A 14,840-nucleotide genomic window follows, 5' to 3' on the forward strand; every position below is an offset into this window, starting at 1 on the left:
TTCCGATGCAATGTTCCTATTCTCCCCTGCAACAATGTTTTGGTCCCAGGAGGCATTGCACAAACTTCACAAAACACACTGATGCAAGTTGCACTTTGGGATAGCTACCCACAATGCACTGCTTTGTGCATTAAAGCAGGCGCTGCTAGTGAGGACACACTCCATCGAGATAATGAGCATAGTGTGGCCACGCACAATCAATTTCATTAATTCGGAGGTTCGAGGTCAAATTAGATAAAGTCAGCTTCATTTTGTAATGTAGACAAGCCCCTATTTTGACACCATCAGGGCATGCTGCTAGGCTCAAGCTGAGAGAGACTGGGAGAGCTAGCAGGAAGCCATAAAGATCGGATCTATGTTCTTGGCTGCTGTCTTATGATTCATGTTAATTGGTTGGAGGCGGGTACCTAGAGAAGCTTGTGTGTTGAACTGTATTTTTAAAATGTGCCATGGAGCATCTAGAGCAAAGGCTGGAATGTGCGTTTATACAATTTAGGAGAATGTTCCCTTTCTTTGCAGGAGTTTTTATCCCATCCTTGCCATAGGCTAGAGAAAGAACAGGAGGACTTGTGGCACCTTAGAGACTAACAAATTTATTAGAGCATAAGCTTTTGTGAGCTACAGCTCACTTCATCGGATGCATAGAATGGAACATATAGTAAGATATATATATATATATATATATACACATACAGATAAGTTGGAAGTTGCCATACAAACTGTGAGAGGCTAATTAGTTAAGATGAGCTATTATCAGCAGTTCCACTGCATGCATCCGATGAAGTGAGCTGTAGCTCACGAAAGCTTATGCTCAAATAAATTTGTTAGTCTCTAAGGTGCCACAAGTCCTCCTTTTCTTTTTGCGGATACAGACTAACATGGCTGCTACTCTGAAACCTGTCAATATGTGTAATGACCCAGCCACTCCCAGTCTCTATTCAAATGTTCAGATTTGTGTCCATTTATTCTTTTGCGTAGAAACTGTCCTGTTTGGCCAATGTACATGTCAGAAGGGCATTGCTGGCACATGATGGCATATATCACATTGGTAGATGTGCAGGTGAATGAGCTCTTGATGGCATGGCTACAGAAGTGAGCCCAGGATTGGGAGTCAGGAACTCACAAATTCTAATCATCTATGCCTGTGCAAAGTGGCTGTTAAGTGTTACCAAAGCAGCCTGCCATTCTGTCCTTTCTTTGCACAGGTGTTAATTCGTACATAAAGTGCAAGGCAGTGGAGAACTGGGCCCTGGGAGTGTAGAGATAGTGTGTGTGTATATAGAGGTTTTGTGAGAAACAAATCAAGGATTGTTATTCAGTTACATGTGCATGCTAGAGTATTCCACTATTTACTATGAGTCACATATTTATTTTATTATTTTGGGCTAATTATGTGTATGGAATTACTTACTATGGGTAGAAGAATGAAATTAATAAAGTGTACAGGTAAATTGATATAACATGTGGGAACCCTGGGCAACAGGGCCTGATATCCTGTTGCCAACTCTCCTGATTTTTATCACAAGTCTTGTGATATTTCCTGTTTTTTTTAAACCCCAACACCTGGTGCTGAGAATCTCAGCTTGGTTTAAATTTTTTTTTTCTGGACTTCATGTTTGTGGAGGAAAGCCTTGACAGTGTGAATTGAATGTAACCTAGAGGCTGAGAAATCAAAAGAAAAAGAAAAAGAACCCAACATGTATTTATTTAAAATCTCATGATGTTTAAGCCAGTGGTTTTGGGGGGTCTGACTCATGTGTTTTGGAGGACTGGGGCTGGCAAAACTGCACTAGCAAAAGAGCAAACTTGTCTGCATCATAAATACTTATTAACCAGTGTTGTGAACTCTAATGATTTTACGGTGACTTTCACGATGTTGGGTGGTGGTGGTTGTTTTTTTTCCTTTAAAGCCTCAGATCCTGGATTTATGTGATTAAAAATAAGAACTAAGTTTCTATCCCTGATGGTTGCAGAGAACATGAAACCTAATGGCTCATAAAACAGAAGGCAAATACCCACCCCCTCCCGATTTTCTTTTTAAACCTCATGATTTTCAGCCGACCGCGTGGTCAGGCCTGGGGGAGCTGGCTCATGACTGTGTTGCCTGGGGTTGGCAGGGCTGTGGTAGTAAGAGCTCCCATGTAGTGGGGGGCCTAAAGCACTAGGAGAGCACTCGCCAGCCTCTTCAATGAGCTTAGGGTGACCCCACCTTCCGATATTGCCATCCTGATAATAGGGACTTTGTCTTATGTACAAAAAGAAAAGCAGGACTTGTGGCACCTTAGAGACTAATAAATTTATTAGAGCATAAGCTTTCGTGCGCTACAGCTCACTTGAAGTGAGCTGTAGCGCACGAAAGCTTATGCTCAAATAAATTTGTTAGTCTCTAAGGTGCCACAAGTCCTCCTTTTCTTTTTGCGAATACAGACTAACACGGCTGCTACTCTGAAACCTGTCTTATGTACGCAACTATACCCCCCTCTCCCAGAGAAAAAAAAGGGGGGGGGGTCCCGGTTGCTATTAGGTCACCCTATGAGTGACACTGCAACAGCTCCCAGGAGCAAAGAAGGACAGAGCAGGGCCAGGGCGTGGGAAGGAAGGGGCCGCCCAGTGACCCAGCCCGAGCGAGGCAGTGTTAGGAGCCTGGAGCAGGGGAGGGCCCGGCTTTGTTCCAAAGACTACAGCTCCCAGCTGCCCCGGCACGGCCGCCCCTTCTCCCCGGGGAGCGTCCCTTGCACTTGCCGATCAGCAGCGGCTGCAGCCCTGGCTCTGCGCACCGCGGCGGGCTCAGCCCCCCGGGATCCCCCCCCACCAAGGTAAAACTTCTGGGGGAGTTCTTCGGAGTTGCTCTGAGCACCGGGGGGGAACTTCCCTAAGCGGCCAAGTGCTGCTTGGGGAAACTCCCGCGGGGGGGGGGGGGGTGGCTGGGCTGGCTACTGCCCGGGGAGTGGGGCTGGTGGCGGGGCTGGGAATGGGTTAGGTGGGGTGAGACTTTGGGGGCTGCCTGGGGCGGCTGTGATGGGGATGAGCCAGCCTGGGCTGGAGTTGAGGGTTTTATCTGCAGAGGGGGGGAGGAGGCTATTTTGAGTTTCCCTGCCTGGCCTGGGGGGGGGGGGTGTCTCTGCATTGTGGGGTGGGGAGGGAGGCACTGGGCTGGGAGCTGGGTGTGTGTGTGTCTTCTGTGCTGAAGCTGTGGGAGGGGAATGAAGGGGGTGTCTTTCCTCTGTACCTCTTTTCAGTCCTGCCTTTCTGGGGGACAGCAGCTCTCAGAGTAGGGTTCAGTTGCCTCATCCCTCCCAGCTGCCTTGGGCTCTTCTCCCCCCCCCCCCCCCCCGGCTGTGTTCTGGGGGCGCCTGTGGTCTTGCAGGTGGGAGTTCCACTCTCAAAGGCAGGCACTGAATTCTGGTTTCTGTGAGGTTTCAGAGTAGCAGCCGTGTTAGTCTGTATTCGCAAAAAGAAAAGGAGTACTTGTGGCACCTTAGAGACTAACAAATTTATTAGAGCATAAGCTTTCGTGAGATACAGCTCACTTCATGAGTGTGTTTGTTTTCCTGGTGAAGCTGGCTCCTGGTACCAACACTCCTCCATCGCAGGACTTGCTGCTCTTTATCTTTCCAAAATTTGGACCGGCACTAGGCTCCCAAAGCCCCAGGGTATTTTTGGCTTCTGATTTTGGCTTTTGTGTGTGTGTGTGTGTGTTAGTTTTGGATCAGTCTCTTAAAAGTTAAGACACTTGTACAGATATTGCAGTGCAATGCTTTAGAACTGCCACCTTCCTCTTTTCCCTTCCCTTATAACTTTCTGTTGGTGTCCTTTTGCTTTTGCATGATAGTAGACATTTTCCTTTTTGGGATTCTAGCGAGACGGAAAAACTCTTTCTCTCTTCCAAAATCATCTGGGGGGATGAATGCTACAGGTGACAACTTTCAGAGTAGCAGCCGTGTTAGTCTGTGTCCGCAAAAAGAAAAGGAGGACTTGTGGCACCTTAGAGACTAACAAATTTATTTGAGCATAAGCTTTCATGAGCTACATGCATCTGATGAAGTGAGCTGTAGCTCACAAAAGCTTATGCTCAAATACCTTTGTTAGTCTCTAAAGTGCCACAAGTACTCCTTTTCTTTTTACAGGTGACAATGTTACAATAGATATGTGAGATTTTTTCACCGTTAAGGTTTTTCTTCTAATTTAATCTCATAGATAAGTAACTAAACCAAGACCCATGCGTCCTCCCCTCTTGCCTTCTGGTCCTTGGCTTTGGGTTACATTTAATGGGAAGGATTGGGCCCAGTGATGAAACCTGAAACTAGCCTTGGACAACAGTGTTGGTTCACCATTCTGACTGAATGCCAGATCCCTGATTATGAAATGTTAGGGGAGATGCTGCTGCTGACTCTATTGTCCAACACTGTGCTGAATGTTAAGTTATCTATGTATGTGCAGCTACTCAGATTTCGATTTCTTTCAAGTGGGAAGCAGAGCTTTTCTCACCATGTAGAAGAAAAGGCATCTCTAATTTTAAAAGCTTTTATATATCAGATCTGAGCTCATTTTATATATGGCTCCAAATTTTGCAAACATCCTGAAATTTGAGGGCATGACTGCATCTGGGATTTGATTCAGGCTCTATCTCCATTTTACATACACACTTAAGTGATCTTATCAGAAAAAGAGAACCAGTTGTTGTGTGAATTGGCAGCCTCCCTCATTCTTCTGTCTCCCAGCAGGCCAGATCTCCCAATGTGAAAGGTGAGCAATAGTGTGTGTAGGTTTTGATTTCTTGTTTTTCCCTGTTGCAGGCCTGAGGACAATGGAGTCGGTGGAGAAATGGCACAAGGATTTCATAGCCTTCAAGCTTCTGGACAAAAAATGTAACTCAAAGAGGAATGGGGTTACAGGTGAGTGAGAGAAGGGGAAATAGGATGTGGGCCCAGACTCGCCCAACAGGAGTCCCTGGAGGAAAGGGTATAAGAATTGCAGCAACATCAATCTCAGTTAGTTTCAAATGCTGTAATGTATATTTCAAAGCCTGCTGTATCCCCTTCATGCCACCACCTCCAAAGAAGGGTTGTGGCCTAATGGTTAGGGTGGGACATGGAAATCAGAATTCCTAGGTTCTAGTCCCAGTTCTGGTAATTACTCAAGTGAATGCCCAAAGTCATACCCTAACAACTCTATGCCTCAACTTCCCCATCTGCAAAATGGCAGATACTGACTACCTCACAAGGGTATTGGGAGGCTAAACCAGCCTTTGGGAGGTGCTCTTGCCATCTACAGTCCTTACAAAAATGATATGATAAAAGCTTTTAAGCCAAAAAATTCAAATTAGGGAGCCTAAAGTGAGGCCCTCCCTACAGCCAAGCATATGGCCACTGGCACCAGTTTAACTAAAGGTGTCTTTCAAAACCAACTTAGTTAAACTGCTGCAAACCCCTGTGTGGTCACTCTTATTTTAGTTTAAGGTAAACTGAAATAAACTTGTTGTCTCTTAGGAACAAAGTTATGTGGAACTGAAATAAGGCTCCTGTTCTGCTAATCCCATACGTGGGCATGCTTGGGCCAGGATTCTGCAAACACTTATATATGTGGTACACTTCACTACGGTTAAGCCCTGTTGACTTCAAGGACTTAAAGCTCCCTGAGCAGTGCTGAGTACTCACTGCTCTCGCTGAAGCCAGCAAGAACTGCAAATGCTCAGTGCCTATGAAAATTAGGTCATTTTTATGCAGATGCCTCTGTTTGGCTTTAGAGCCCTTGCTTCTGGCTCCCCAATTAGAATGTTTTGGCCTTTGTGTTACAACAGCACTGCTCAGGGAGCTTTGTGAAGTTCAGATGTAGATAGGAATATTGCTTATGTCTACAAAGTCCAGAAGTAAATACACTAAGGGCTCTATCCTGTATTCTTTAAGCAGCTACACGGAGAACTCAGGATCCAGCCTGGTGGGGAAAATTCTCCTCTGACATGGATGATACTACTTGGTGTCAGTTCCACCCATGTACAGCAGTGGGGGGATCTGCCTGTGCAGTGGTAGCAGACTGCCAAGGCTTGATACAGCTGTGTGGGAGTGAGGGGAGTGCTCTTCTCTAAGGCTGCCCATCACTTGCCTTACTCGGGTGCAACAGGATAACACTTCATGGCTGATGGATGGTGATCAGCTGCTGTTTTGAGGCACCATAATGCTAGAGACAAGGGGATCTCATGGATGGAGTGGAAGCGGAAATGTCACACTTGCCAGCCTCAGGAGAGGTGTGAAGATCGTCTGAAAATAGTGTTTGTGTTGTCCAGTTCTGAAGTTAGCTGGAAACTGGCGACAGCTTAAATGTGTGCTTTAGGGAGGGACTCTGTAATAAGGATGTTATTCTGGGGAAGCTGGTTTTAGGACATTGTGGAGTGAATTCAGTACAAACTTGATTATTTTAAGATCTCTGGCATGGGAGGTGGGTGGGTTTCAGCTAATTGAAGAATTGGCCCAATGATCTCTGTTGTCTGCACTGTATCTTCTAAGCCATGATCAGAGTGGAAACAGATTGCCAGGCCATTGGTACTTGGAAGCATCTGCACTCTGGATTTGTGGTTTGTACAGCACAACGAGAAGTTGCTGGCCAGCAGAGCGTTACCCTGTATATGTGGCATAGCCGGGGCTGTACTGTACCTGTTTAAATGATGCTTAGTCATAGGCCGTGGCAGGATGCTTGTGAGCAGTTGCTGTCTGTCCTGTGGGTCTATACTTAGAAATACTCTAAATAAAGTGGGGTTTTGCTCTGATATATCAGGTCATTCACTATGCTCTTGCTAATGTGCATGTCCCTCTCAATTTTCCAGGCTTGATTGTAAAGCACCTTGAGAAAACCTTTAAGATGCCCAGCTCCTTGCAGCTCTCCTCCTCGATGGCTCTCTCCCAGCACTGCACAGGTGGGTGTAGGCGTATGAGCTGTTCCAAGTGGCTGCCTATGTTTAAACCTGGCTTTTACACAGCTTCTGAGGAAACATGGAGAGCAGCAAAACAAATATTGAGGAGCAACTGGTTAGGAGGGAAGTGACTAGCCTTGGGGTTTCGTGTGGAGTGCAGTTAGGCTCTTGCTCCCTTCTTAAAGATGTATAGAGGGTTTCCAGACGAATAGCCCTGCTGTTATTTCTTAGTGGCTTAATGTCCCCTGCTCAGATGCTTGCCTCTTTAGATTGTAAGCTCTTTGGGGGCGCGCGCGCGCGCGCACACACACGGTAGTCTCAGTTTGAGCACAGATTGGTGAATTCATGGTCAGTGCTTCTTAAAATCCATGGTCTTGGATTGGCAAAGCTAATTGTTAACCTGTTGGAGTGAGGTTTTTAGGAGTACTTTCTGCTGAACGCTATAGTTGAAGAGTATGTGTAATTATATCTCAGCTTCTTAGCATGGCAATTTCTGAGCACAGGGCTGGGCGCTAGAAACATATGGCTTCTAGTCCTGGCTCCAATTAGAACATCTGGTAGGTGGGAGGCTGACATTCAGAGGGTTCTGTTACTCAGGTTCCACACACCCTACTCCCAAACCAGCTGTGCATGAGCATAATTAGAGAGAGCTACATGCAGTCGGGTGGGTTGGGGCTTCTCTCCCTCCTGTAGCCTATCCTCCCTTCATTCCCTCTGCTCTCTCTGTGCTCTACGTGTGCGTGCGGGAGAGTGAGACTGAGACTGACCTGTCAGTTTCATTTGTTGCTGCTTCCATGTGGAGTGCAGCATTTGGTGGGGAGGGGTAGGAAGTGTGGCACAAAGTTCTGGCTCATTGAGCTTTTCTGTGGCTTGTGAGACAAGTCGTTTCACCTCTTGGCCTCCGTTTCCTCTTCTCCTTTAAAACTTGCCTTACAGGGACGTGAGGATTGATTAGCGATGGTGCTTTTATAGCTATGTGATACTGCACAGTAAAGCTCCCAAGCACTATCCTCTATGTAAATAAGGGTTGTCGGGAGCCATTGGGTCTGTAATGAAACGCTCCGGAAACAAATGGATTTCCAGCTCAATATTTCATTGTTTCACCTCCCCAAAAAGTGGGAAAACCACAAGCACACTGACAAATTGGACTGAAAGGTTTCACTGTAGCTTCTGAGTCCCTCTGAATCTCCAGCTAAAATGCTCGTCCCATAACTGGCTCAAGCTCTTCTCTCAGTGAATCACAATATTCCTGCAGCAACAGCAGAACATTAAAGGGAGCGTTGAGGAGCGGCTTATTAAGATGCACAGAGCCCTGTCTCTCTACAAGACGGATCTTTGTAATGAAAGCACTTTCTGTGCATGGGTGGCTTTTTCTATCCCTGCAGGCTCCTGTCCAAACTTGACGATGAATAGGAATGAAGCGCTCGATCGAAGGCCTGACAATGTGTCCCCTGCACCCCAGCTGCCCACCAGGAAACATCGAACGCTCTGCTTTTCGCTCTCATCGGATGGGGATGGCCACTCTGATGGCCTGGTGTCCCAGGGGTGGCGGAGGAGTCTGCAGGCTCAGGTGAGGAGTGATTTGGGTGTGTTTGTGGCATGTGCTCTGTCTGATACAAGGGTAACTGGCTAGTTAGATGTCTGGGCATAGACATTTTTGAGGTTTTTAAGGCCTCTAGTGTAATCTGCTCCAGTGGCAGTTTGCTATCTTGGCTGCTTGGCTGGGCCTACTGCCATCTCTGGCCCCTCTGCTGCTCCAGCTGCCCGTGAAGGTCTGAGAGAACAGGGTGCCAGCAGTCTAACCAGTTTCTTTGTCTTGCAGATGGAGCAAGCTCACAGTGGAGGAACAGCCAGCAGCACAGGGTCTCTGGAGCGGGCATCCCTTTTCTGTGCCTCTAGATGCAATTCTTCCTCTAGTTCTACCCTGTCCAGTCCAGTGGGTCCGCTCGCCAAAGCCAAATCCTCCAGCCGGTTCTCCCTGTTCTCTCCGCCATCTTGGAACAGCACTGCTGAGCTGGATTCCAACCCTCAGTCCTGCTCCAGCTCCAAGAAGTCCCGCAACTACAGCCAGAGGAGCGGTGTGAAGCCTGAGGAACCAGGTGACCCAAAGCCAGGAGGACCGGAAAACTTCAACTTCTCTGAGCCGGTCATTGCCAGGGTGATGGACTGCATCTACCTGGGGAACCTCAATGCGGCCTACTGCGGGAGGGTGCTGTGCAGGAACAACATCGACAGCATCATCGACATGAGCAGCCTGCCCCGCAACTGGAGTCTGAGTGTCATTCCATGCACATGCAGCCGAGGAGGCCTCCGGCACAGCTGGTCCCGCCTCAAGGTGGACATCCAGGGCCCCCTGAATGGGGAATGTCCTGCCCTGAGGGAACCTTGCTTCTGGGACATCAATGAGTGCATTGAAGCCTCTCTGGAGAAAAGGAAGCGGGTTCTCATTCACTGCCTGGATGGCTATTCCCTGGCCCCTACCTGTGTCATCCAATACCTGATGGTGAAGCACAACATGAGGCTGATGGCAGCTTATGAGTTTGTGAGGGCCAGGTACCCGCTGAACATCCGTGAATGCCATCAGGATATGCTGGTGGGCCTGGAGAGGTCCCTGCAGCCTGGAGATGTGGACATGGAGCGCTTGAAGCATTCCATGTCCCGGAAGGTAGCATGGACTTAAAAGGACAATGCGGCGAGGGACAGAGTGTTGTAACTGCTTGGTACTAGCCCTGAAGTGAAACCTGAGGCAGCCGCACACACAAATAGCCTTCATCTCCCTTAACGTGGTGACTATAGCTGTTCCATATGGAAAGAGGACAATGCTGGTGCATGCTCTAGAAGCTGTGGCTAGTGCTGCAAGGCAGGTGGCTAACCTGGGCAGTCGCTGCAGTGGCCATAGGGCAGCAGAAATGGAGTGTGGGAAGGTCTCTCAATCAGTGTAACACTTCACAAAGTCACTCTGGACAAGGATTACTGGGAGGGAACCTCAAAGCACGCCAAGGTGTGTGTCAGCAAGGTCCTGAGTTGACTGTCTGTCAAGCAGGGATAGGTAAGACATAGGTTTGTTCAGTGATTCTGGACACGCGTTTCTTATGACCACTCTCCCTACTGGGTATCATAGCTTGGTTATAATGGAATGCACCGGCTAGAGCCAATTCTTTCAACTGTGTTAGGGGAAGGGTTGTGATTTGGATAAAGAGGACATGTTAACACCTGAAAACAAGTGGCAATTCTGGCACCAGAGCACCCTTTGGAACTGTAGATAAACAGACCTTGGTTCAGTTATGAAGGAAGTTAAACTAGTATCTTCTGGTGCCACACTGGATTTATTATATGACACACATGGAGAGCCTGTAGTGTGCAAAGTGCTTTCAAGTAGAAGAAACAGCACCTGTGCCCCAAGAGCTTACAATCTAATAATAGAAAAGATGAGAGGATGCAGGAGGTGAGAATGACAGTGAGGGAGGGAGGACAAGGGTTACAGCAATGGCAGTGGGTAATTGGTTAATTGTATGCTAGTCGGCCTAGTCTTCCTCCATCTCCTAGCAACATCTGCGGGTGGATTCCTGAGAGCCCAGGACAACAGTGCAGTAATCAAATCTCTGGATTATTGGGCAGATCCTCTGTGGTGTGCCCAGGTCTTGTCTAAACTTCAGACAGGAGGAACCCAGGCTGAGTTGTTCCTGGAGCCATGGTCACATTCTTCATTCTGGGGGTGTTGTACCAGTTCATCAGCTCTATGGAAACTCCATCTCTTCCTGAAGTTTCAAGTGTCTGCTCCTGGTCAGGGTGGCTTTCATGTCCTCTAGCCGCAGGTGTCTTCTCTTATAACTCAGAGCAAAGCTCCTCTCTGAAGAATCTGATCAGAGTTTCCTTACATTTTTCCTAAGTTTCTGCATGGATCTTCTCTTCCTTCAGTCTCTAGCTAAGTATTGCTCTTCTTCAGTCAGAAACTGGTGCCCTTTCTCACACTTGAACATCATCACTCTCTGACTGGCTCTTTGATTTTCCTGACACTTGTTGGGTTTCCTCCTTGCCTTGGCTTCCAGTTTGAGCCTCTCTGATTATTTGTACAGAACACAAGGAGCTTGCTGGAGTTCCACCTTGCACTTCTGGGCTGCCTGCTCGAAGGGAAACCTCCCAAAGGCCTGTGACCTCTGATCTCACCCAAGGTTATGAAGGAGGTAGCCTGGTGCCTTTGTTATCATACTAACTGATTGGCTAATCTAAACCTTTCACTTAATAGGACTGTTTGATCCCCCTGTCATTCAAAAATACTACGTTACTTTATTAAAACAACAAAGTGACGGGACCATCAGGTTCTCAGCTCTCCTTAACCTTTCAGGCCAACATTTGAAGGTCTAAAGCAGTAACAAAACTCTTAAATAAAAGTCTATTCCTGTCTTGCTTATGTGGACTCTGATGCTCCTCTTTCAGCTTGGCCAACATACAAGGCGCTCTTGAACTCTGGGAACGGTGTGGAGCAAGCTTAGGACTCTTGTGTATTGCAGTGGGTGTAGGAACTGTCTGGGTGCTGTGGAAGTGAGTTGGGTAACCCAACAATTCTGGGCATCACTCCTAGTACCAAGCAACAATCTGTAGGGCTTGTGGGCAATTTATTGCTGAACTGTGTAGTTTTGTGTGCTGCAAGAATGTTGTTTTGTTGAATAGCTTGCAGTAGAGTCCTTGGAGACAATAATAAAGACTTGTTTAACTTTGGGAAATGTGGCTTGCCTTGCTGGTGATAGTAAGATCAGAAGCAATGCTGTTAACCTGTTTTGCTAAAGGGCTGCCTTAGCCCGATGGGGGGAAACCACCTATTTAGAAATGCTACTGTTCTCTCTTTGTTTTTCATTCCTAAGGAAAAATCTCTGAAAAACAGCCTCTTGCAGAAGAATTGAAGCAGCAGGAGCAGATATTCCTCCCAGGAAGTTGTGGGTATATCTACACTACAGAGGCTATACCATCATTGCTAGGGTTCTACCAAATTCACAGTCCATTTTGGTCAATTTCATGGTCATAGAATTTTAAAAATAGTCAATTTAATGATTTCAGCTATTTAAATCTTAAATTTCACAGTGTTGTAACCGTGGGGGTCCCAACCCAAAAGGGTTTTTTGCGGGGGTTGCAAAGTTATTGTAGGGAAGTGACAGGATTGTCACCCTTACTTCTGCACTGCTGCCTGCAGAGCTGGGTCCTCAGCCAGCTGCCGCCACTCTCTGGTCACCCAGCTCTGAAGGCAGCAGGCGCAGAAGTAAGGGAGGCATGGCATGGTATTGCCACCCTTACTTCTGCGCTGCTGCTGGCGGGGTGCTGCCTTCAGAGCTGGGCACCTGACCAGCAACCGCCGCTATCTAGCCACCCAGGTCTGAAGGCAGTGCAGAAGTAAGGGTAGCAAAACCACATCCCTCTTACAATACCCCCCTCCCCCCAGTGACTCTCTTTTGGGTTGGGACCCCCCACTTTTGAGAATCGCTGGTCTCCCTCATGAAATTTGTATGGTATAAGATAAAAGAGTACACAAAAAGCCAGATTTCACAGTCCATGACACGTTTTTCACAGTCATGAATTTGGTAGGGTCTTAGTCATTGCTGTGTTGGCTTGGCTATGTCAGTATAGCCTCCTCGTATAGAGGCAGCCCACAGCTTCAGAAGGAGTTTTTCTGTCAATGTAGGAACACTAACTCCCCAAATGAAGTTAGCTATACTGACAGAAAGTCGACATAGCTGTGTCTACATCGGGGGTTCTGTCAGCATGGCGACATCGCTCAGAGAGATGTTTTTTTCAAACCCCTGCCTGATGTAGCTATGCAGGTGTAACTTTTCAGTGTCGACCACAGGTAGGCAAACTATGGCCCGTGTGCCAGCCCCCGGCCCCTCCCCTGCAGCCTCAGCTCGCTGTGCTGCCAGTGCTCTGGGCAGCGAGGCTGCGAGCTCCTGCCGGGCAGCCTGGCTGCAGGGTGTAGTCTGTTAAATTGATCCCTGTAGGAATGTGCCACATACAGTGTACTACTTATGGCTGCCAGTCCTGGTGCTCTGAGCGGCATGGTAAGGGGGCAGAGAGCGGGGGCGGTGTTGGTTAAGGGGCAAGGGGTCTTGGGGGGGCAGTCAGGGACAGGGAGCGGTTGGATAGGCGTGGGAGTCCAGGGGGGGCCTGTCTAGGGCGGGGGTGTGGATAGGGGTCGGGACAATTGGGACAGGAATCAGGGGAGTTGGATAGGGGGTGGGTTCCCGGGGGGGCAGTTAGGGGCAGGGAGTCTCGGAAGGGGGCAGTCAGGGGACAAGGAACAGGGGAAGTTGGATGGGTTGGGGGTTCTGAGGGGGGCAGTCGGGGGTGGGAAGTGGGAGGGGGCAGATAGGGGACAGGCTGTTTGGGGAGGCACAGCCTTCCCTACCCGGGTGTAGTATATTTTAATACACTACGCCCAGCCTTCTATACAGTTTTGGAATCCTGATGTGGCCCTCAGGCCAAAAAGTTTGCCCACCCTTGGTGTAGACCAAGTCTCTCTCTCTCTGCTGGCAATATTACACTCCTCGGTAGTAGCCACTTCTGTCATGTAGACCTTATCTACAGTACCATTTTTCATCAATTTTCCCAGTCGCGTTGCCACCAGTTCATCTCCACGGCTGGTAGCCACTAACATAGGCAGGATGCTGGTAGCTATAAGCGTCATAAACTCCACATTTGCTAGGCCCATTCTGAGCATGGAATAAAATTCTGGTGGTCTGTCTAAACTAGTGCTCCCATCATCACTACCATTTCTGGAGCTGCGGCAATGAGGAAACTTGATGGAAAGAAGTCAGTGTAGACAGAGCCAAAGGGGAAGACTAGTGTATGGCTCTGATCCCATGAGGAAGGGTGATCGACGGGATACAGTACTAGCCTTAGACTTGAAAGACCTGGGTTTGATTCCCTGCCCTGATTGTCAAGACTTCAGATTACTTAGTTTCACTGTACCTCAGTTCCTTATCTGTAAGAGGGGGATAATAGTACGTCCCTACTCACAGGAGTGTTGAAGATAAATATGCTGGTAACGGGCCAGATAACTACTTCGGGTCCTGCTCCCGTGGAAGATAATGTCAAAACTCCCACGGACATCATTGGAAGTAGGATTGGACTGTGGGGGTGGAATAAGCAGCTGGAACAGATAATAGAATCAGCAATAGCTACTGTCAATTCCTGACAAATGGCCTGAGTAGCAACATCAGGGCAGAGAAATAAGTCTATAAGGAAACTGGCTTGCAGAGAGGCCACAGTTTCCTAGGACAAGTCCACCAGCTTCTCCGTTATCAAACCGCATGTAAAAATAAGCATGAAAGTCAATGGGATGTGTGCTCCTAATTTAGGCTGGTGCTTGCCAACATCCCACCTTCAACAACGTGTGTACTCTTGCAAGGCTGGCTGTTTCCTAATGCAGGGCCTACCTGAGCAGTGTGAGCTGCAGCAACTATTTGAGGAGGGCCCCAATTATTGTTAGGCCTCAGAAAGGTGCGTTGCCCCCAATAGTCCAATTTGGCTATTAAACCAAACCTTACAATCTGCTCTCTTGGCTCCAGGGGAAGGAAATGAGGGGGTGGGGGGTAGGGCTGGGAGGAGGGAAAGGAAGTGAATCTCTGCTATGCTGCTGTTCTACCAGCAGATGGCAAAAAGGAGGCTCCTTCCCAACCGTGATACATGCACTATAAAAGCCAAGTTTGTCTTCACATCTTTTTTAATGTGTTCACTGGAGGGGAGTGCCTTTTGCATGAAGTTTTAGTGTGATTGCTTTAAAAAGAGAAACTTGACTTGCAGTACTATTCAGCAATTGCGTTGTGCTTCTGTGTAGCAGAGAAGCTCTGAGAGCAGGGGCTATCTTTGTGATTTGTCTGCACAGAGTCTAGTTTACATGGGGCCCTTGATCTTCCTAGGTACTACCAGAATAGAAATAATAGTG

At 47.9% G+C, this 14,840-nt stretch overlaps 1 protein-coding gene across 1 annotated transcript; it reads left to right on the plus strand.

Moving 5' to 3' along the window:
- The first annotated feature begins 3,541 nt into the window (after window positions 1-3,541).
- LOC122455367 lies at window positions 3,542-11,631 on the plus strand. The gene is made up of 5 exons (XM_043517795.1): window positions 3,542-3,653; window positions 4,797-4,895; window positions 6,821-6,910; window positions 8,293-8,477; window positions 8,730-11,631. The coding sequence occupies exons 2-5, from the start codon at window positions 4,808-4,810 to the stop codon at window positions 9,585-9,587; spliced, it is 1,221 nt and encodes a 406-aa protein (XP_043373730.1). The 5' UTR covers window positions 3,542-3,653; window positions 4,797-4,807; the 3' UTR covers window positions 9,588-11,631.
- The last annotated feature ends 3,209 nt before the right edge of the window (window positions 11,632-14,840 follow it).

This window comes from Dermochelys coriacea, chromosome 6, assembly GCF_009764565.3.
Source record: "Dermochelys coriacea isolate rDerCor1 chromosome 6, rDerCor1.pri.v4, whole genome shotgun sequence".
Classification (NCBI taxonomy): Eukaryota; Metazoa; Chordata; order Testudines; family Dermochelyidae; genus Dermochelys; species Dermochelys coriacea.